General features: G+C 44.3%; 1 protein-coding gene across 1 annotated transcript in view; it reads left to right on the forward strand.

Annotated features, from left to right (window-relative positions):
• The window catches only part of syne1a (spectrin repeat containing, nuclear envelope 1a), a gene marked incomplete at its 5' end in the record, with an annotated part of 107,988 nt that overhangs the window by 20,595 nt on the left and 65,928 nt on the right, over positions 1–21,465 (forward strand). Inside the window, 36 exons of the mRNA XM_079290869.1 lie at positions 118–294; positions 901–1,059; positions 1,285–1,449; positions 1,666–1,800; positions 2,083–2,244; positions 2,382–2,590; positions 2,671–2,779; positions 2,892–3,056; positions 3,142–3,309; positions 3,912–4,076; positions 4,640–4,780; positions 4,865–5,025; positions 5,260–5,416; positions 6,036–6,263; positions 6,374–6,472; positions 6,789–6,976; positions 7,935–8,058; positions 8,200–8,366; positions 8,553–8,706; positions 8,847–9,505; positions 9,793–9,972; positions 10,149–10,302; positions 10,705–10,863; positions 11,481–11,663; positions 11,784–11,885; positions 12,593–12,796; positions 13,405–13,612; positions 14,176–14,288; positions 14,604–14,809; positions 14,886–15,047; positions 15,141–15,420; positions 15,658–15,830; positions 17,172–17,481; positions 17,635–17,799; positions 19,166–19,525; positions 21,020–21,156. Coding sequence (XP_079146995.1) covers positions 118–294; positions 901–1,059; positions 1,285–1,449; positions 1,666–1,800; positions 2,083–2,244; positions 2,382–2,590; positions 2,671–2,779; positions 2,892–3,056; positions 3,142–3,309; positions 3,912–4,076; positions 4,640–4,780; positions 4,865–5,025; positions 5,260–5,416; positions 6,036–6,263; positions 6,374–6,472; positions 6,789–6,976; positions 7,935–8,058; positions 8,200–8,366; positions 8,553–8,706; positions 8,847–9,505; positions 9,793–9,972; positions 10,149–10,302; positions 10,705–10,863; positions 11,481–11,663; positions 11,784–11,885; positions 12,593–12,796; positions 13,405–13,612; positions 14,176–14,288; positions 14,604–14,809; positions 14,886–15,047; positions 15,141–15,420; positions 15,658–15,830; positions 17,172–17,481; positions 17,635–17,799; positions 19,166–19,525; positions 21,020–21,156 — 6,788 coding nt within the window. The remainder of the gene's footprint in view (positions 1–117; positions 295–900; positions 1,060–1,284; positions 1,450–1,665; positions 1,801–2,082; positions 2,245–2,381; positions 2,591–2,670; positions 2,780–2,891; positions 3,057–3,141; positions 3,310–3,911; positions 4,077–4,639; positions 4,781–4,864; positions 5,026–5,259; positions 5,417–6,035; positions 6,264–6,373; positions 6,473–6,788; positions 6,977–7,934; positions 8,059–8,199; positions 8,367–8,552; positions 8,707–8,846; positions 9,506–9,792; positions 9,973–10,148; positions 10,303–10,704; positions 10,864–11,480; positions 11,664–11,783; positions 11,886–12,592; positions 12,797–13,404; positions 13,613–14,175; positions 14,289–14,603; positions 14,810–14,885; positions 15,048–15,140; positions 15,421–15,657; positions 15,831–17,171; positions 17,482–17,634; positions 17,800–19,165; positions 19,526–21,019; positions 21,157–21,465) is intronic.

Below are 21,465 nucleotides of genomic sequence, written 5' to 3' on the forward strand. Positions count from 1 at the left end.
TCTTTCGTTGAAAGCACCACCATGAGACGTTTTTAATAATATCCTCGTCTTACATCGTTGTCACATTCTGTGTCACTACTTAATTGAATGGCCTTTTTTGTTGTTTTTTGTCTCCAGGTGAGAGAGCGGTGTCCCTCCCTCGTGAGGGAGTGTCATGTCCTTCTGCCTCTGTTGGAAGAGATGGAGAAACACATCACTGCTTTTTATCAAGCCCTGGAGCGAGCCAGTCGCATCACTTCGGCTGCCAGAGACACAGATACGCACACCCAGACCCAGCAGAAACAAAAGTGGCAGGTTAGATATGACGACAATGAATAGAACTTAAATGGTTACCAAGTGACTGGTTAAAGGAAAATTCATGTTTTTTTTTCGGCAAGGTGTCTTATTGTAGTCTTCCTCGTCATTCTGCACACAATCCGTTTTACAGTACGATTGGTATATATCATGGGTATTTTAGGTTCGCTCACCTTCATTTTAATATCCAGTTCGTGGTTTAGATAATTTGATTAAACTGGAGATTTGTTTATAGTCTGTCTGATCGCTCATATGACTTGTGACTAAAAGGGGTTAGTAGTATGTTATCATAAGCAAAAGGAATGATGGAAAAATCTACAAAAATAAGACTCAGGGTGTAAAAAATTGAAATTGTCCTTTTAGGTTATGTGTGCACCTGCTGGCCCACATTCAAATATAAAATCTGGTGTGTCTATTCTCTCATTCACTAGTATTCCCAGCTCTTTGGAATCATATTAATCTTCTATTTACAACATCTTTATGCTATAACCTTGTTGTCTGATGGGAAGGGAATTGCGGATTTATAAGAATGGTGTTGAAATATTTGAATGCACCATTATCATCACTCTTGAATATTTGTTGTCTCTGTTTCCTCAATTTCCTCAGGATTTGTTAAATCAGCAGCAAAGCTGTAAACGCTGTCTGTCAGTGATTGAGAGGAATCACCACACATTGCAGAGGGCGCTCTCCACCAGCAAGGTGCTCCGAAACGTCGACCTGTCCCTGCTACAAAAGAGAGTGGCTGAAATACAGGGCTCAGCACAGGTTAGTGTTGAACTTACTTGTACACATTGACAAACCAGAATGCCACCGCCAGACACCGCATTACCACATCGCTGATTATATCAATTAGGTTACAAGAACATCAAAACACCCAGGAGGCAACAGTCTGCGCCTCATTTGCTTAACGTAAGAAAAAAATAATGTAATTACACTCTATTACCGATGAGACCAGTTCCAATCACCACTACCTACTGTCCGTCCTCTCAGGTTTTGCTGAAGGAGGTTGGGGAATGGAGAAGGCAGGAAGAGGCCAGCAACTGCCTGAGGAGGAGGTTTGAGGAATCAAGACAAGAGCTGGAGAGAGTGCTGAAAAAAGCTCAGGGCTGCTTGAGAGAGACTGGAGACGCCGAGGAGTTACTGAAGAAACACCACGTAAGATCAAACCCATAACTTTCTGCTGTAGCTTATCTGTAGAAAAAGAAGACTGGCTGCTAAATCTTTTCCTCACCACAAAGACAAACAGTTGCATAGTGTAGAACAGGAAAACAGAACTCAAAGTACATCTGTAAGTCATTCTGTTGTTCGGTCTTCATCAATATAAACTCAACTTGATTCTCATACTCATCGCTTTTATTTTACTCTGCACAGGATTTTTTTGGCCAACTGGACCAGCGGTTGCTGAGTGTGTTCTTGAAGGCATGTGACGAGCTGACTGACATCCTACCACAGGAGGAGCAACAGGGGCTGCAAGAAACTGTCCGCAGGCTGCACAAACACTGGAAGGTCAGGGGTCACCATGCTTTAACGCTCTCACTAATTACTGATACTTCATTAACTTAACCAGGAAGACCTATGGCTTTGATAGAGTTCCCTCCAGTGTGTTTCCAATTAACCTGTACTAGTTAGATTAAAATGCACCCTCTCAGTGTTTACGCACAGTCTCCCTCGAGGATATTTTGTCTCTTGACAGTTTTGGGGATGATATAATGTGAGACTCATTTATATTATAGTATATGTTATCTACCATGTGTCCTATACTCTGCTCCTTCTCACTGTTTCCCACAGGACATGCAGGGCGAGGTACCGTCTCACCTGCTCTGTCTGAAAGTGAAGGTGGAACAAAGTCGAGTGGCTGTGATCATACAAGACTGCAGAGCAGAGCTGGACAGAGAAATACAAGCCCTCTCCGGTACCTGCACCAGTGAGCGAGTGATCAAAGAGCACAGAGTGAGCCTTGGATTTAGTAGAAACTTAAAACCGATTAAACCAGGAGTGAGAGAAGGAGAAAGATAAAATCACTGAATGTCTTCTTCATCATCATTCTGGAGCGTTCCAAACTCAACATTTCCTTCTCTTATCTCCAGACGTTCTTCAGGGAACGAAAACCTTTGACTTTGTGTGAGAAGAGGATTAGGAACATGGAGGATCTGTGTCATCAGTTGCCTGACAACGACCCGGCTTATCGAATGCTAGACTCCGCAAGAAGGGCTGCAGAAGAGGTTACAGAGCAAATCAAAAGCACCCACCTCAAACTGGAGCATCACCCTGATAAGTGGAAAAAGTGGAATGAGAGGTAACGGTTGATAAAAACTCAACTTCTTGAAGTCTGGAATTTCACTGAAGGGGCTTCAAAGTAGTTGTTCCTTTTTCTAGGTTCTGTGAGCTTTCCGATTGGCTCTCATCTCAGAGGAGGCAGGTGAGGCTCTTGAGAGAGACAGCGAGAAATTCCACCCATCAGGAGCAAGTGCACGCTGCTGTTCAGGTGAGCCAGCACATTATATTTGCTGCTGTAGGCACAAAGAATAGCTGATGATTCAATACAGCTCAGCCTCGGTAATCCTGCATTCCCTTTTTTGTGCTTCCACCATCTCCAGGCACTGCAGGAAGAGGTAGATGCCCGAGAGGAGAGCCTGTTGTGGCTTAAGAGCTGCCTTGCTGGACTGTCTGAGGTTAGCTCTGAGCTGGAGGTCCAGAGACAGAGAACAGCTCTGGCCAAACTCTCAGCTGACCTGCGGGCGCTCCTTTCTTCACTCTGCCAGGTATTCTAAGATATTCCAAATGCTTAAAATGTGTCTATATCCTGTGTTATCTTTCTGTCTGATCCTTTGCCTCCCTCATTCACAGTGGGGTGAGGAGGGCTCTGCTATGTTCCAGTACGAGGAGCTGAGAGAGGAGGTGCATGGTGCTCTGGAAGAGGTTCTGAGAGTGCGAAGGGAGGCTGAGGAGCAGACCAGCAGGATCCTGGATGCTGAGGACCTGGAGGAGGCCAACCAGCTTTATCTTATTCACCAGGTGTGTGTAGTGAGGCAGGAGAGAGGTGATGTCAACTGTGTACAGACATTTCATTTACAGAAGCTTCCATCTAAAGGATACATCATTGAAATCAGTTGCTGTTTTGTGTTCAAAGTAAACAATTTCTAGCCTCTTTAATTTCTGTTTTCAAATGTCTTACACTTTTGTATCTTGTGAGGTATTTCATGTTCATAATTTTAGTTTTATTCATTTATTTATTTCTATATCTGGTTTAAGTGATCGAAAGACAATTAAAGACATTCCACAAACTATTTTGAAGAGTAACGTAACTGCCCCTCAAAGTCTTATCTTTACTGACCTCCAGTGGTTCAACTTCTTTCAGTGATGTTCATGTGTACTCTCGGACCCTGCGACATCAATGTATGGTTACAATGTTATCTTATTCTCATTGTACAACATGGTTGAACAACGAAATGGTGTCGATAGAGATGCTACCAAGGACACTTCTGGATCAGGGGTAAAACCTTCCGGAGAGGGCAGGAAAACACTGCTTCTCACTCCACTTCAATTATGCTCTTTTTGCGGCAAAAAACAAATTTGTCACCTGGCATGTTGTTTTCTTTACTCTGTGTTTGCTCCAGCACCACCAAAAGCGCCTGCATGCTAACAACAGAGAGGCAGAGCTTCTGGTGGCGCACTGCCGCCAGCTGCAGAAAGGGGAGGGGCTCAGTCAGTCTCTGCGGGAGCTGGAGGGAGCGTTCAGAGATGTCGACCACAAATCGGGGGCAAAAGAGCTCAACCTGCAGGTACACCAAGTCTGGATTTTTCTCACATGACAGTATGCTAATGTTTGCATGTGTGAGTGTGCACACAGACCCCTGCAGTCATCATTGATCGCTCCATGTTCAACCAGGTATTGATTATGTGGTGTGTTTATTTAGTTTGAGTCTGTTGTCTTGGGATTTGTTTAGATCTATTCTATCACTGTCTTCGAATTGATCCAGAAAATCAACATGTGTCCGCATGAAAATGTCCAAGATGTATGGAGTGCACAAGTTAATTATCAAGCACCTGAATTAAATCAAAACTCAGGGATGAATGTTAAAGGTTTTTGGTGTCTGTCCCTCTGAATAAATCAAAGCTGAAGATCCATTTTAGACAGACCTTATTATGCCAGCGTTAAATAATTAAAGAGAAAGAGATTGATGCAGTTGATGATTATGCATTGAAAAATGAGATAGAAAATACATTTTTGTTCCTGGTAACGATTTAGTCCAATAATCTAGAATTCAATTAAGGCCAGAGAGTGCTTTTGTAAATATGTATGTGATATGTATATATTATTCTGCTGTTTCTTCATCATCTCAAGGCAACTCTGAGCTCCTGGCAGAGTTTTGAAGCAGAAAGAGAAACAGTTTGGAGGTTTATCAGTAATACCAGCAAAGAGCTGCACAAAGAACAGATTTTCAACAGTCTGGACAGCCTGAAAACTGAACTGGAGCAGAACGAGGTGTGTATATACAATAAGCGTACATGCATGTAGAGCATGCTCTGTATTTGCTCTCGTACAATATATTTATTTTTTTCGCTGTAGGAGCTCCTCACAAAGGTTGAGGAGTTTTCTGTGCGTGCGGCTTTCCTCCTCGAGAAGGCGGAAGAAGTTCAGCTTGGTCCGAAGAATCAAACTCTTCTTCTGCAGCAGGCCGAGTCAACCAGAGAAGCACTCGCACAACTTCAAGACCACCTCAACAAGAAGTATGTCCCGTCCTCATCCCCAGCTTCCCATCCAATTTAATTATAACGGAGTACACTGTAACTTCCTCAAACTTCAAAGTCATGATTTCAGGTTTGATGTGGAAAATTGACGAAGCAATTTGTTAAATGGTCTACTCGTGTGCCAGTTTGTTCTCATTCCCACAGTATATCTAGATATGCATGCCATGCAGTATATTTGACAAAATTGTTCTCGTCTAATCTTGCGTCTCCCAGTGTTGTCCAGCTGGAGATGATGTGTGTGTGGTGGGAGCGCTTCTGCAGCGAATCAGAGGCTTTCTCTCTGTGGATCAGTGAGAAAGAGACGGCGCTGGAGGCCATCAAGTCCACCTCCTCATTAGATCCTCTGGATAAACACATCAGCACATTGGAGGTATATCTTTTTTTCTCTTCCTTGGTTTTTTATATCTAATACTGACTGCACACTGTATAGCTATGTCACAGCTTCTTCAATCATCATCATCTGAATAAATATGCATCATCCACATGTTTTGTTGGAGTAGCTCCCAAGAAAATTTGTCAAAATTGCTGTCTGGCCTTTAGCCCGGAGTGTACAGTATCAGTGAGGCCCCAGGGTTATTAAGATTAAGATGAAATAAGATTACATTTGAACATAACCCTGAGGGGGAAATTGGGTCAGAGGAGCTTCAGCGAAGACTAGGATATAGAAAATAAATTGATCATATTGAAAAAAAATGTAATCTTGGTTTTCCAGACCTCAGCCTTGTTAATCTCACGGAGGTGCAGAAGAGGAGAAAAAAATGTCAAAAACATTTGGGATAACAGGACTTAAGAAGTCCTGCGGCAGACATTTGATTAGCTGTGAGTTTGAAAACACTTCTAGAAACGGCACAGTCAGTTTTCTTTCCGACCTAACTTCTGTGCTCTATGAACCTAAAGAGACATTGTTTTTTTTAATCTATCATAGACAAAGGAATTCATTGAAGACAACACGTGACATTGTCTGTTCTGTCTTGTTTATTGTCCCACAGGCTGTGGCAGAAGGTTTAGAGGAGAGAAGGGCAGCCCTGGCCCACATGGAGGTGGACTGTGAGGCCCTGTCGAGGTTTGTGACCCCCGGAGAGGCTGGACGTATCCGGGCTCGTCTTGCACAGATGAGGCGCTGCTGGGAAGAGTTGATGGGGAGAGTAGAGCAGCTGGGAGGACAGCTCAACCAGAGCGCCTCGTACTGGCAGAGATACAACGACAACCTAGAACAGGTATACAGCAACACATAACGGAAAGGTTTGGTGCAGAAATTGTAATTAAGACTTTGCAGGGCCACCGGTTAAATACTCGTTTGAATAATTGAAGCTGTTGTCATTATCAGGTCAAGAAAGCAATGGCTGACCTGAAAGAGAAGCTTGACTCTCCGGTCAGATACTGCTCATCTTCATCTGAAGCCTATAAAAGCCTCCAGGATCATATGGTAAGAAAAAAAACACAAAGAATGCCTTCATGTGACATCACTATATGGATTTATGGTTTTAACTTCGGTTGACTCAACTAAATCCTGAGGACCTGAAGGGTATCTTTTGTATGATTTTTTAAAAACAGTATTTTAATCAACTTATTCTTTCTTATGACTATTTTTCAGGTTGTGCAGTAATCTCCAGTATGAGACTGAACTATTTTAGTACATTGTTACTTGTCATGTTAGTGGGATTTATGTTCAAGAGTTTGTCGCCATTGAGGTTTACGGTTCTCTGCGGAGCTGATGACAAGTACATATCCGTCTCCTCCAGGAGGTCTGCCAGGCTGTTGAGCAGCTGAACCCCCGGCTGATGGCTTTGTATTCGGCCATGAAGAGGCTTGGACAGGGCAGCCAGCTGGAGGAAGAGGTGGCTAACCTCCAGAAGCAACAGCGAGACTTTTTGGGAAAGGCAACAGAAAAGCAATCGACATTACAGAGCCTTCTAGCACTTTGGCAGAGGTAAAGTTATGTTCTTGAATTATTTTTTGAAAATCGGCAAAAGAAAGACTCTGAACCTTATGAGTGTGTGACCCTCCAACACCTAGAAGACGTATGTTTCAATATTTCAGGGGTTTGTCACAAAACACACAGAAATGTTTTTTCAATAACATTTTTACCACAAACTGCTTTGGTCCCTGCGTCACACGCGCATCTTATCCTGATTGTAAAAACCATGCTATTTCCCCTTTCATTTTGCACATGTGTTCTTTCTGCTGAATCCTCCTCTCTGTGCCAATTTCCTCTTTTATTCCCCGAATCATTCCCTCGTCCTAGTGCGATGAAGAGGAGCGAGATCTTGTCTTTGACTCAATCTGTCTGTCCTCCAGTCAGCCATCGGCTTTCTATTCTAATAATAGGCTTTTCTTATCACTTCCTTTGATCGCACAATAGACTTGGACAATAGACTGGAGCGATTGCTTCTCACTCTTCTGTATTAGTCACATGGTGGCTGTTTATAGAGTTAAAGCTTCGGTGCTTGTTTCATTGTATTTATCCAGTCAGTGGCTCTTTTTAGATGAAGTACATTTTCTTTATGTGTGTGTGTGTGTGTGTGTGTGTGTGTGTGTGTGTGTGTATATGTGTGGGTCTGTTTGTTTATGTGTGGCTCTCTGCAGTCAATCTTCTCCCCTGCAGGTGTGTGTATGAGGGATTACTTACAGCACTGGGTGCTCTGGCAAAATAGGTTGTCACAATATGACCCTGTCACTGATACTGAGGCGTGGTCAGATAATAACACAATAACACACAGACTGTATCACTGTGTGTGTGTGTGCGTGTGTGTGTGTCATTGCGTGTGTATACTTTAAGGTCACAGGTAACTAACGTATTGTTAGATCAGTATTTATTTCATTCATTTTCAGAATAGTGCTGCATAAATCATATTTCATTTGAATGCTATTTTCTTTTGTATCCACAGATTTGAAAAGGAGAGTTCGTCCATGAAAAGCTGGTTGAGCAGGTGTGAGTTTGTTTGCTGTCCAGACTCAGACTTGCTTTCTGCAGACAAAATAAAGCTGAGGAATGAACTACTAAATGTACAGGTAAGTAACTTTACTGTTATCCATTTGCATGTAGAGTGTTTATTTTCCCTTCTCAGTTATATTTTTACCTCGCCAATTACATAACGGGCTTTTGGCTATTTTTGTGCGGCATCATTTTTAAATACTTATTCACCCCTCCAGGAAATGCAGGGGGAGACGGCATCCTATGAGGCTCTCCTACGGGGTCTTGTGAATCTTGCGCTGTGTCTGTACCCCACAGCGCCTGAAGCTCATATCCAAGAGCTCAGCGACGATCTCGCACAACTACAGGAAAGATGCACCTCTGTGAAGAACTGCACATCACACAGGCAATTATCTTGTTACACATATCATACAGATAATTTAACTTCATTTATCGATCCAGAAATGGCATCCAGAAATTGTGTGGTTCAGCTTTTTTTCCCCAGGTTGTTTGTTTTGTTTAAATATACATCTGTCAAAACAATAATCATGTTCATGCCCTTAATCTAAACTGCCTTTCTCCTCTCTTTTAGGCGTGAGCTGCTGGAGACACAGTTGTCACAGCTGGAGCAGTTTGATCAGGCCCTGCTGACTATGACCCAAATGAGTGAATCCTTCCTGTTTGGCTTGAGAAGCTCTTCCCAGGTTGATATCACTGATCTTGAGTCTTCAATTAGTAAGCTGAAGGTGAGAAATCAGCACTTTGCTGTCAAAAATTATGTCCTTTATGGGTTTTGTATACGAGAGTTGTTACAGTCAGCAGGTTTACATTGGTTACTGTAGGAGCTAATATATAATATTTGTCTAATTTAACTATCTTGTTGCAGGAGCATGAGGTGCAACTGCAGGCACATGCATCGCTGAGAGACACTCTTCAGCAGAGAGAGTCCTGCCTGCTTCGCTGCTCCACTTCAGAGGCCCAACAGCAGCTCCAAGCCTGGAGAGAGGACTGCCTGCAGCCCCTCAATGAATCCCAGCGTCTCCTACTCCTCCGTAAAGAATGCCTGACTGAGTTGAAAGCTTTTTTGAAGAAACATGGAGCGGCAGCTCAGGCTGTTCGCCGCCTTCACGAGGCAGTGGAGGGCAGAGGGAGCTGGGGCCGTTCAAAAGCTGAAGAGCTGCACCGTGGAATAGGAGAGGGGGCTAAAGACGTGGCCCGGCTTGAGGCTGAGGCGGTCGGGTTAGATGGGCAGCTAAGCAAAGCACACCTTAACCTGAGTGGGGCAGAGGGGCAGCGGGGCTCCAAAGACGCGAGCCATCCTCAGGAAAAAACATCTTGCAGGGGGCAGGCGGTGGCCCTCACGATTGCTTTAGAGGAGGTGCAGAGGGGCGTGGGATGGAGGCAGAGTGAAGCAGACGCTCTGGGGGCTTTATGGAGCTCCTTTTGGGAGAGGAGGGAGGAGGTGATGAAGAATTTGAAGAAACTGGAGAATGAAGCGCGGCACGAGGGGGCCAGAGAGAGCTCTGTACAGGCTTTTCAAAACAGGTACGTAAATGATAATCAGGCTCCTGGATCTATTATGATATCATATTTAACATAACATTAGTTTGCTCCTATACCAGCTTTGTTTTGTAAGATATGTGGTTGAATATACTTTCAAATGCGTCCTCTGAGACCTACTGTAAGCCAAAGTGTGAGAATTTAATATCTGAATGATGCCAAACCATAGATCCAAATCCTTTTTAAACTTGTTGAAACTGAGAATCTTGATATATCCCGTTGGAGTCAGGCTAGTAATCCCCATTGTTTTCTTCTGCATCTATTTCTCCCAGGTTGCGTTTTTTCGTCCAGCTGGATGATGAGCTCCAGTCCCTGCAGCATTCCCAGCGGTGGTTAGAGGAGAAGGGAAGCCAGCTGGCCCAAAGAGACCGCGAGCTGGCTGGGGAGGCTCTCAGGGAGGTGGCTCTGGTGAAGACCGCCTGGGAGAGCGTCAGGACTCTGATCTCCAATGGGTAGGGATGGAGGACGACAAAGGGATTTTGACTTATTCATCTCATTTAAATTCCTTGGCTCTATTTGTTTTTGGTCCTATTTATACAGCACTTGCAGCGTTTGTTGTATTTTTATAATTGAATCCAGTGCCACGTGATAATAGTCTTTGACTTTTTTCTTCTCTTTTCTCATGCAGTCAGGAACAGAGTGGAGTTGTAGTAGATCTTCTCCGCCAGTTCCACCACTTGAAGTCAACCCTCACCACTGTCGTTGAGAATGCTCAGGCTGTTGCTCACAATCTGCCCGACCACAACCATAACGCTCAGGAGGCCAAAAGGACTTTAACACGAGTCAGTACCTTTTTTTTGTTTTTCCCAGAAAATGATTAACAGTTACATTTTCAGTTTTTTTCCTTTTCCAATGATGAATATGGTGAGCTACATTTATGGTGAAGATTCATGCATCAAAACACATGTCGTCAAGACAGAACATCCATTGTCCAGATTATTGTACATAACTTGTATATATCCTGATATTCCAGAGTTGAAGGTTCATAGCTTTCATTGGGCTGCTTTTTTCCTTTCTTAAGATCACTGCACTATGTAATTCTGCAGCTATTGTTTTACAAGTATCAGACTGTAATGTGTATGTTTTTACAACAAACGTATCTCTTCCCCTCCTGTTTGTACAGTATCTCTCCCTCTAGTGGTGGTCTGTTGTCATTCTCTCTGCACTCTTCTCTGTCCCTCCAGCATGACACGGTCCAAGCCGAGCTGAGAGAACAACAGGAAGCGATGGACCAGCTCATCAGCGCAGTGGAGGACCTGCAGAGAGAGCTGGAGAAGGTTCCCAACTCTGATGCAAGCTCCATCCACAGAGACATGGAGACGTTAAGAGACCAGTGGCTGGTGGTGAGTGGTAGTTGATATAACACAAGCCCTGACAGCTGAAATCACTGGGCTGTTTTTCATTGCATGATATATTGACACACTTGAGCTACCTGGTCAAACATGGTGAAGTAATACTTTCTGAGTTTTGTGACAGTAATGAGTTGTCCTCATCCTGACACGCGGTACTTCATGAATTCTGTCTGGAGCTGGAACGTGATAACGACTATGAAGGGATTTGTGGTGTTGTTTTATGTGAAAATCAATTCTGACTTCCACATTCCAGCTCTGCCAAACACTTGCTCTGTTCCTCTTTTAATGATATTTATTTATGTTTTTTCCCTTTTTACCTCTTGAGAGATTTAGTTGGCTGCTCAGCTGTGACAAATGAGACAGAAATATGAACACGTCTAGACACGTTATCTGCCTTTCTGTCTCTCTCTCTCTCACTTCTCATCCACACATCTGTCAAACCAATTAAGTCTCGTTGTCCTTCCGTCTCCCAGTAAAGCTTACCGTCCCCTGTTACATAGAGAGAAAGCTCAACACAAAGAGGGAGAGAGATCCTACCTCTCCTCAGTCTCCTGTTGATTGAGACGTATCCTCTTCTGTACTTAGACTGCTGCTCTCTGTTCCTGCAGGTCTCGGAGAGAATACAAACCAACACGGAGAGACTGGGCTACTGTGTTGCACTGTGGAGCGACCTCAAGTCCATGGAGCAGGACATTAACCAATGGGCTGCCAACTCCATCGCTGATCTCACCGACAGTGTTTCCAATCTCAGTGATAAAGAGCAGACAGAGGTCCATCTCGCCACATTTCAGGTCAGAGCACGCTGGACAGTCTGCATGAAAAAGTGTATGAATGATTACGGTGGTGTAATATTCAGAGTGATTTCATAGTGGGTGCGATTTAATTGAAATGTCCAGCACTTTGATCTACAGGCTGAGGTTGAAAAGAGGGAGCAGAGGCTGGATACCCTGCAGGAGAGAGTAACAGAGCTGAAGGAGCGAGCCAAACTGCAAGAAACCCCGATACAAATGCAGGTGATTATGGAGCGCAGTGAAATTCGGCAAGATTTTGCTGACATTATTACAGCAAAATAATATTTTTTCCATTGACATTTAGGCCAGGGATTTCAAACAGTGTTACAAAACTCCAAATGGTACAGCACTTTGGGGCGGCCGTGGCTCATTGGGTAGAGAGAATAATCCTTGGCTGTTCCGAGTCCTCTGCTGAAGTGTCCCTGAGCAAAACACTAAACCCCTAACCGCTCCCCGTGTGCTTTTCAGCAGCCCACTGCTCCCAATAAGCTAGGGATGGGTTGAATGCAGAAGTTACATTTCATATATATGTACCTAATGTATATGACGACTATAATTCATTTCATTAACAAAACCACAAGACCTTAAAAGGAACATGAAGAGAAATAAGCATTCAACTAAATGTATAAAGGCAAAATGGAAACCAACAACAACATAAGAATTTTGGTTGACGAATGGCAAAACATCAATTCACAGATATGGAATTATATGATATTAATGATATTTTTATTTTTCAACTGTCACTCCCAAGGTCAGTTGTAAACATTTAAACCTAAATCTTCCAAGCTTGAGAGCATTTGGAGTACTAGATGCAGATCTCTCATATATATTTGGGAAATGCTGCAGGAGCACCTGGAAGCACATTGTGTGTATGTTGTTTATGTGGGATGTTGGTCTTATGATGTTGTTTCATTTCTTTGTTGGACCAGGTCCTGGAGTCAGACCTGAGGAAGAAAATGACCCATGCGCGAGAGGTGTACAACCAGGCCAAACACACTCTGACCTACTTCAGTTTCCAGAAGCAGCGTTTGGAGGACCTCATGTCCCAGATGGCCGAGCGGCTGGTGGCAGTTGAGGGCTCCTTATCTGACCTCACTGAAGCTACTTCTGCTGAAGACATCGGTACAGTTAAGGTATGACACTATCATTTCCCTCAATGTGATACAAGAACACAACAATTCAATTCTTATACATATTATACAGTAAATATATTCAATATAATAATACTAATGCTTAAAGTAAACAAGTCTTCCTCTACTTCCAAGTCAAAAGTTATTCCTATTGCTATCCCTGTCGCTTCATATTTCTACTGATCATGCACTATATGAAGATACACAATGATACAATATTCAATCGGTGATGCCTTAATTATTTAAGGCAAGTTTATTTATATCGCACCTTTAAACACAGAGGCAATTAAAAGTTCTTTAAAATTTAATTCTGAGCAGTCACCTTGGGTATGGTACTCTTCAATTGCCTATAAAGACAAACTGAGAGGCGTAATGATGAGGACGTTTTTGCGTGAGACCCTATTGTTCCCTGAGGGTGAACTTCTGTACTCAATTATGACCCTCTTTAGGAGATCAGAGGTCAGAACATACTCTAAGCTGGCAGTAATTCCAGCTGTAGCTCACATCTGCAAGGTGGATGCAGCACATGTCACTGCCTCTGCCCTCTCCACCACCCTGTAACCCCTAATTATGAATACACATCCTCTTATTTCCTCACGTTTCATTTACAGGACCTGCAGGGCGTTGTGCAGCAACAGAGGGCAGACATGGACTCAGCTAGAGATGCTCTGAGTGCCCTGTGCCGGTCTCATCCCTCCCAGGAGCTGTCGTGCCTCTCCTCTGACCTCACCTCCATTGCCAAGCGAACGGAGGCTGTCGCCCAGCGCTGTGCCAAGACCAAGGGCAGCCTGCAGGATGGGCTACAGTTCCACTTCAACGGTAAAAGATATACATGTGTGGTTTGGATTTTGTGGAGTAAGATTTTAATCTGGATCGTCTCTGTTTGATGCTTTATAACTTCTAAGTATAGATTGTAATAGCACTTAAAATCTCATAATCACTCAATCAAACAGTACACAACTACATGATGCAAAGTCATTTGTTAGTTGTGCAACAGATTTATTGTTGATTTATCCGACATCTTTCCCCATGGCCCACTCAATCCGCCCACAACGGCCCACACTCCATTGACACACTGTCTGGTACGCTGGTGCGCTCTCGTCGCTCAGACACACACACACCTGTGCCTCGGAGACTAATGTCGCTCTTGTCACAGCTGCTCTCGAGGGACTCGTTTTGGGCTTGTTGCCAAGGCAACCCAGCGCAGCATGGACACGCCCTCACTTAGCATCTGCCTCTCCTCTTCTCGCTCTCCTCCTTGGGGTGCCTTCACTTTTAAATCTTCTGTGCCATTTATTTTTAACACGTCAATTTTCCTGAACTTGTCAGCATATATTTATTTCAGCCTTTAGTCTACCACTTCTTTATGTTACTCCAAGCAGAGCTCGTCCAAGACTTCCACTCCCGGCTTACGGATCTGAAGTTGGAGCTGAAAGAATGTTCGAACCTGTCGGGAGACGCTGCCGTCCTTGGAGCTAAGTTGCAGCGGTTAAAGGTATTGTTATATGTCGTACTTTTACTGTGCTTTTCTCTTGGTGCAGTTGTCAGGGCATCGTGTTAAACCTAAAGTCTCTCAGTTCTTAGTAACTTCACTTGTTGATACTGGCACGCTATCAAACTTTGACAAACCAAAATAATTTGATATCGTCATGAGAACAAAGTTAATGGATTAAAGAAGTAATAATATATATTTCAAGGTAAGGTATAACGAGTGTTATAAGTCGAGCTCTGAGGGTTGTGGCTCTTTATTTCTTTAAATTTGCAGACATATCGCTTTTTTATGAGCAACATGTTCCTTATACATCCACAGGTGTCAGTCGAGCGGACATCTGAGGGTGACGAGTGTTTCTCTAAGGTTTGTGTGGAAGCCGAGAGGCTACAAGTCCACCTGCCTAAAGCTGGAGCAGCACAGATCCGAGAGCACCTCTCCTCCTGTCAGAAAGAGTGGAGGGGCTACCTGAACTGCTGCTCTCAGAGCCAACGAGACTTAGAAGAGAGTATTGACCTAATGAAAAAGTAAGTCATTATTCTTGTTGTGTCGTGTGTTTATGCAAAGCAATTAGAGTTAAATGGAAATGCACCTCTTCTCCAGCTTTAATGACTGTGTGGAGGGTATAAGAGAGTGGCTGAAGCAGATGGATCTCAGCCTCAAGAGAGAACCTGTTCTTGGGGCAGAGTGCCAGCAAGGAGCCCCAGACGCCACAGAAGAGCTGGAGAGGATAGAAAACCTCTATGAGGAACTGCTTGCAAGAAGGTGTGTATATATGTGGGTGTGTGAGGCCATATGTTATTGATGCCATAGCGTGGGCTGTTAAATATTCCGAACAATATCATTGTCTCTTGAAAGGGACTCCATCGAGCATCTCTGCCAGGAGGCCCAGTGTCTGTCTGAAGCAGGCCGGGGGTCAGGAGGAGAGGTCAGAGTGACAGGCCAGCTCCAGATGGAGCACCAGGCCCTGCTGAAGGCAGCCAGGGAGAAGCTGCGAGGCTGCCAAGAGAGCCAGGCCTTTGGAGAGACCCTCCAAGGGTTTTGGGCCTGGCTGGAGGAGATCCAGGAGAGACTGGGTACAGTAGACAGCACCATGGGGACCAAAGAGCAGTTAGAGCAGAGGCTGGAGACTGTGCAGGTGAGAGGGGCTTTTGACTAGTCGACTATGCATATCTGTAATTTACATGAATTATTTTACACGATGAAATAAAGGGGTTGGAATCTTTAAGAACGCACACACCTATTTTGTTCTTTACTTAATAACTCTACAATAACAGTGCTTTTTCTACAGTAGTTCTGGTAAACACAAGAGGGAGCTGTTCGCTTGAGAATGTATTCATCAAAAGTTCACTCTGACCCCTATTTGTTTGCACAGGACATCCTGCTTTTGAAGGGGGAAGGGGAGGTCAAGCTGAATATGGCGATGGGTAAGGGTGAGTTGGCCCTGCGCAGCTATGGAGCCGCCGGACAGGAAGTGGTTCGCTCTCAGCTACAGGAAGTGGAGGATGCGTGGGCCACGCTGCTTGTGACTACCATGAGCTGCCACAGGTAGACTGCTCACCTTGTTCCATCACCTAAAATGTAATGTGATGGTGTAGAGGAGGTCCTTCCTTTAACTTAACATTCTTTGTCATCATTTCATTGTAGATTTGCATTTACAGAAACTGCAGAACTGTGAACTGCAAACCATTCTTGATTTTTGTTGTTTTTATTTTGCCTTTAAAACATTTAGCCCTGGATATTTTAGAGGCCATTTACCTGTGTGCCAAAAAAAACCCCTCTTTGGACCAGATTATTTTCACCATGCTAGATTGATGTCTCAATGCCATTAATTACCATTAGGTTAAATACATAATGAGCAGTATTTGTCTCATTTGGTAACTCTGATTGATGTACTTGATCTAGTGCGTTTTTTTTTTGAGTGTGTCTGTGCGCTCGCATGACAGCATGCACATGCGTGTTGGTGTTTAATTGGGCAATTATGGCCCCTCCTAGAATAAAATTTATCCCATTAGGGAATAAATGGTGGATGGCAAACATCAGTGGGTCACACATGGGCTGTGTTTGTTTTAAGGTTAAGGGGATAACAGGAGGCATGGGGTAGCAGGTGATGTGTGTGTGTGTGTGTGTGTGTGTGTGTGTGTGTGTGTGTGTGTGTGTGTGTGTGTGTGTGTGTGTGTGTGTGTGTGTGTGTGTGTGTGTGTGCGTGTGATATTGGCATTATTTGTACATGCAGGGATAACAGATGGCAAGGAAAATTGTGTGTATCTGCGCCTGTGTGTGTTTGAACCACAGCATAAAGAGGATAAAGGCACTTAGCCAGTATTACAGCCAGTATTTAGATTTATTGGCCATATCATGAGTATGATATACTGTACCTGTATATGTGAAAAGGTATACAAAAGAACATTATATGTACATATTTTATGTACCAAAATTATCTTAATTAAAAGCAACCAGACTACATATATATTTGTATATTTTATATATATATATAAATCCGAAAAGCAATTACGATTATTACCAGCCGCGACAGCGACGCTGGAATTGGTTTCTCCTTGTGAGTCTGTGTGTGAGTCATCATGGCAATATGTGGTCCGAGAGACATCTACTGTAGCAGGAACTACAGGCGGTTTTGATTATTTTGCCAGAGTTTGAAGAAGGGTGTGGTCTGAGCAAGGGTGCAGAAAGAAGTGGGGTAGGAAGTAGGGAAGGTGCCTCCACTGTACGCCCCTAGCTCGATTTGGTATCGCTGATGTAGTGATGCCATTGTAAGATGGTCTCTGGGCACTTTTTTCTTGATTCAGATTTTCTCTGTTTATTCAAAATGTATATTCCACATGTGCCAGTCACAGACAATCACAACTAGATCTTCTGTCGTCCCTCCAGTCGACTAGAGTGGACCGTGTCGCAGTGGGGAGGATACCTGGAAGGTGCTGCCCAACTGGGATGCTGGATGGAGGCTGTAGAGAGAGAGATGTGTGCCCCTCTCACCCCGCAGCCAGGGCCCAGAGAAAAGGCATCCCAGCTCGAGAGACTCAGAGCTCTGCTGGCTGATCTGGAAGACCACCAGGTGGCTCTGTCCAGCCTAGAAGAGAAAGCCAGAGAACTGTTCAAGAAGACTGGCGATGCCGGCTTTAATCACGGGGCCCGCACCCAGCTGCAGGTGCAGTTTGATGACCTCACAGCCTTGGTGGAGGTATAACGTTACTTAATCTTTCGTTGTACTTGGTTAAAAACCTTTAACCTCCCGAGCGTACCAACTTATTGTACCTATCTCACCAACTAATGTAAGTGCGTTGTTATTTTAGAGTAGTTGTTGACTGATTGTGTCCATTGTCTTTGTCGTCAGGAGAGAGTTCGTCTAGCGCAGGCCGTTGTGTTGGAACACCAAGAATACCTGGAGGCTGTTAGGGAGCTCACTGATTGGCTGATGAGTGCTGGAGAGGAGCTACATCATTGGTCTGATACGTCAGGAGACTCTACCGCCATCAAGAAGAAACTGTCAGAAGTGAGGGTAAGGCAGGTTGTCAACATACAAAGAAATCCCCTTGTTGAATCAGAACTATACGTTGACAGATAATAACGTGGCACATCTGACAGGTGACAAGCCTATTGTGCTGTAGAGTGCACATAGCTGTGCCGTCAAAGTAGTTTTCCTCGAGTTTTCAATCATTTTACATAATCTTTATCGGCAGATGGAGTTTGTTGTCATGGAATTGCAGATGTTCAAATTTACATTTTTTGTGGGCACTTCAAGGATGGCGTTTCAGCTGAAACTCTTGATTAATTCTACTTTGGACCATATGTGTTGGCCCTTTTGTATGATGTTAAGCAGTCACTAATTACGTGTGCATTGAAATAGTACTTCTATATAAATCCGTATTCCACACCATAAGTCTACATGAGAAATGTTGGATCCTTAACCTTATCCTTATTGCAGTATCGTATTTTATATTGATGTTCTATGAGTGTAACAGCAAGCGATGTTTCTCTGAATTCCCACCACAGCATGCCTTAAGGATGTGCAGTGTGTTGGTGAAACTACACCTCGTTGAAAGATGTTATGTGTGTCGTATGTTGCTAAGGTAACTGATTGCTGAATTATCTGAACCCATCTAATCGTAATGGACTCCTGCTATCAAGGAGGCCAAACTATGTGGGGAATTGGAATTGGTTCTCAGTTTGTTCCCATATCACAGCCAAATATCTCAATCTCTCTTGACACATTTTACTGCCACTATGTTGGTCTATTGCTGTGTAAAAAAAAGGGAAGAGCAGTGCAATTAATGCCTAAGCTTTTCCCTGTTCAATAATTCTGCAATTACAGAGAGAGAATATGTGAGGCGATATTGATTTGCATTTAAATTTCACACGTGGGCCCTTATTATCACATTATGTTGTGTTTGTAGAGTCATGGTGTGAATCATTTCAGGAGAGGAGGAAATATCATTTGTTGTGTAGCGAGTTGCGCCATTTTCATTTCCCATTCATGGTCTCAAGGTTAATGTTCATATCCTTCGACTCACACACTAAAATGATCGGCTGCTGTTTTCCCCCCCTTTTTAATCCGGCTATCAGCTCAATGCTATTGCATCACACTGGAGCGTTTTGCTTCTCACACTCTCTGCCTTCCGAGTGCTACCTGTCTACTCAGAATGAGAGATGGAGGCGGAGGATGAAATTAGATATAGGGAGAGTATACTGAGGTAGCAAATGAAAACACAGGACATCATAAACGAATGCTTCAAAGACAGAATCAAAGAGATAAAGACAGTGAGCAGGAGACATAAGCCGCTTTAAATAGAATCGGAGGTTGCAGTTTCCGGAGCCACAGTTTCCGTAGCAACTTCGTCTCCTATCTACCTTCCCCATCTCTTCAGGAGCGTGTGGAGTGTCAGCTACTGGAGGGCCGAGAGCGCCTCAGCCGGGTGCGTCGGAGTGCAGCGTCCACGGCGGAACACACGGCGGCGGGTGGCTGCGAGGCCATGGACCGACAGCTGGGGGCGCTGTCCCAGGCTCTGGAGCAGTGGGAGGGGGCCGCCCTGAGGGCCAGGGACGACCTGGAGGGGGCCCTGGCTGCTGCTGCAGCCTCGGAGGAAGAATACCACCGTCTGACCGCCCGGCTGGAGGATGAGTTGAAAGAGCTGGATGGACGGCTGAAGGTGTGGAGCCAGGAGTTGATTAAAGCTGAAGGGCGGAGCAACGGCGAGGAAGCAGTGGAGGGATGGAAGCTGGCTAAGGTATATGAGCATTTAAATAAATGACAGTTTACCGTCTGAATTATTCACTGTTCATCTGCTCACAATAGTTTATTCAAAAAATAATGGATAATAAAAACTCTGTTCGACTGAGATTTGGGTTTGCGAACTGTGATGTGTAAAAAAAGCTGAGAGTGGCTACTGTGCAGCACCGTACTATGTTAATTTTAGAGAAGGTGATTAGCATTGTTTAATGGGAAGTACCCACAGGCACACACACACACACACACACACACACACACCCTGGGCAGGCATAGGCTACAGCCTCTGCATTCAGCTATGTTTTCTCTGTCAGTAATTGTCCATTCCATTTGTAAATCCTAAAAACAGATTAGTTTGTAAATCAGCTTTACTGGGAAGACGAAGGAGTGACAGCTACAATCCCATCAGTTTCTCTTGTTTTCTCCTCAGTCTGTCTTCTGTCCCCTCTACCCCTCCCCCTTTTGTTTTGTTAGCCATTATTTTCCACTATCTCTCCCTCGCAAACATTCCCCTTTTCAATTCCTGCTTCTTTCCCCTTTCTGTACTGACTTGTTTGAACTCCAGTGTACAGCGATGTATTTCCTGACCGCAGGGGTTGATTCTTAGATGCTCTTGCTCCTCACCTCCCCTGCTGCTCTGTTTCTAACATCCACAGGATGTTTACAGTGTGAAACTTTCACTGTACTGTCCTTCACACTCCTCCCCGGCTTCTTCGGCCATGCCTTCCTCTGGTTTTTCTCAATTTGGGGCTGTCAAAGAACAGAGGAGGAGTCTTTCCCCCTCCTCCGCTTCTCTCTCTCCTCCTCCAGCCTGCTTCCTGTGTACAGCCGTGTTTTCGTTACGCGCTCGTTTGTGTGCGTTTGAACCAATCCTGCATCTGTGAGGGCTGACAGCTGAATTCCACCAGGAGAGCGCGTGAGAGAGTGAGAAGGAGGAAAAAAATGTGTGAGAGGGAAAGAGTGCAAGGAGTGGGAGGAGGGAGAAAGAAAGAGGAGAGAGGAGGGAAGAGAAAGTAGTAGAACGTTTGGACGAGGGAAGGAGACGAGAGCAACGAGTCCAGGAGAACGGAGAAGGAGGGAGGGAGAGTTGTTTATTGGTAATACGTCAGAAGGAGAACAAGCGAGCGAGCGTCAGAGAGAGAGAGAGAGGGATAGGGCTTGTACATATTTCATGGGACAGGATTTGATGACTGTGTGAGTGCAGAATGTGAGGCACGCTGAGGAGAGCGGGAGAACGTTATCCGCAGCTCCTTCCTGCCGCCACTCCGTGAAGAACAGAAATGCTATTGTACAAGCAGCACTGTGAGTATGTGTTGGAGTGTGTGTGTGTGTCTGTGAGAGAGCTGAGATGATGAAGCCAGGGTGTGAATAGGAATGTGAGTGCACTTATTGAAGGGTGTCATGCAGATCCATTGGGTGCTCGTCACTCGTTAACACACACACGCACACACACACACACTCTGAGCCAGCTGGTGTCTGTTTTGTGTTGTTTTAGGAGATACTGGAGGGCTTGCAGAGCGCCGAGCCGATGGCGGAGAAGTTGAAAGGCCAACTTAACGACCTGGTGCGATACTCCAGGGACCTGGGCTCACAATCAGACCGGGTCACCGCGCTTATCAAACAGCACAACAGGTAAGAGTGTTCTGCTTCAGTGAACAGCGTGTGGTGGAAAATACTTTGGTGTTTGTTTTCTCGATGTGGATTTGAAATTAAACTGAGCTGTTTGCTTAGGCTGAGTGATGCATCATATTGTCATCCATGGATTTTCAACGGATTTATATCGTGTTGGATATGATCTTACCACTTTATGGTTGAATAATTCAGATCAAGCTGTGCTTAAAACCAGCTTAATTTTACACATAGAATAATTTTATTCAATACATAACAGTAGAACATTTATGCTTTGCATAATTGTAGAATTTCTTTGAATGTTGGTTAGAT

The sequence above is a fragment of the Melanostigma gelatinosum genome (genome assembly GCF_949748355.1).
Source record: "Melanostigma gelatinosum genome assembly, chromosome: 19".
NCBI classification, from domain to species: Eukaryota; Metazoa; Chordata; class Actinopteri; order Perciformes; family Zoarcidae; genus Melanostigma; species Melanostigma gelatinosum.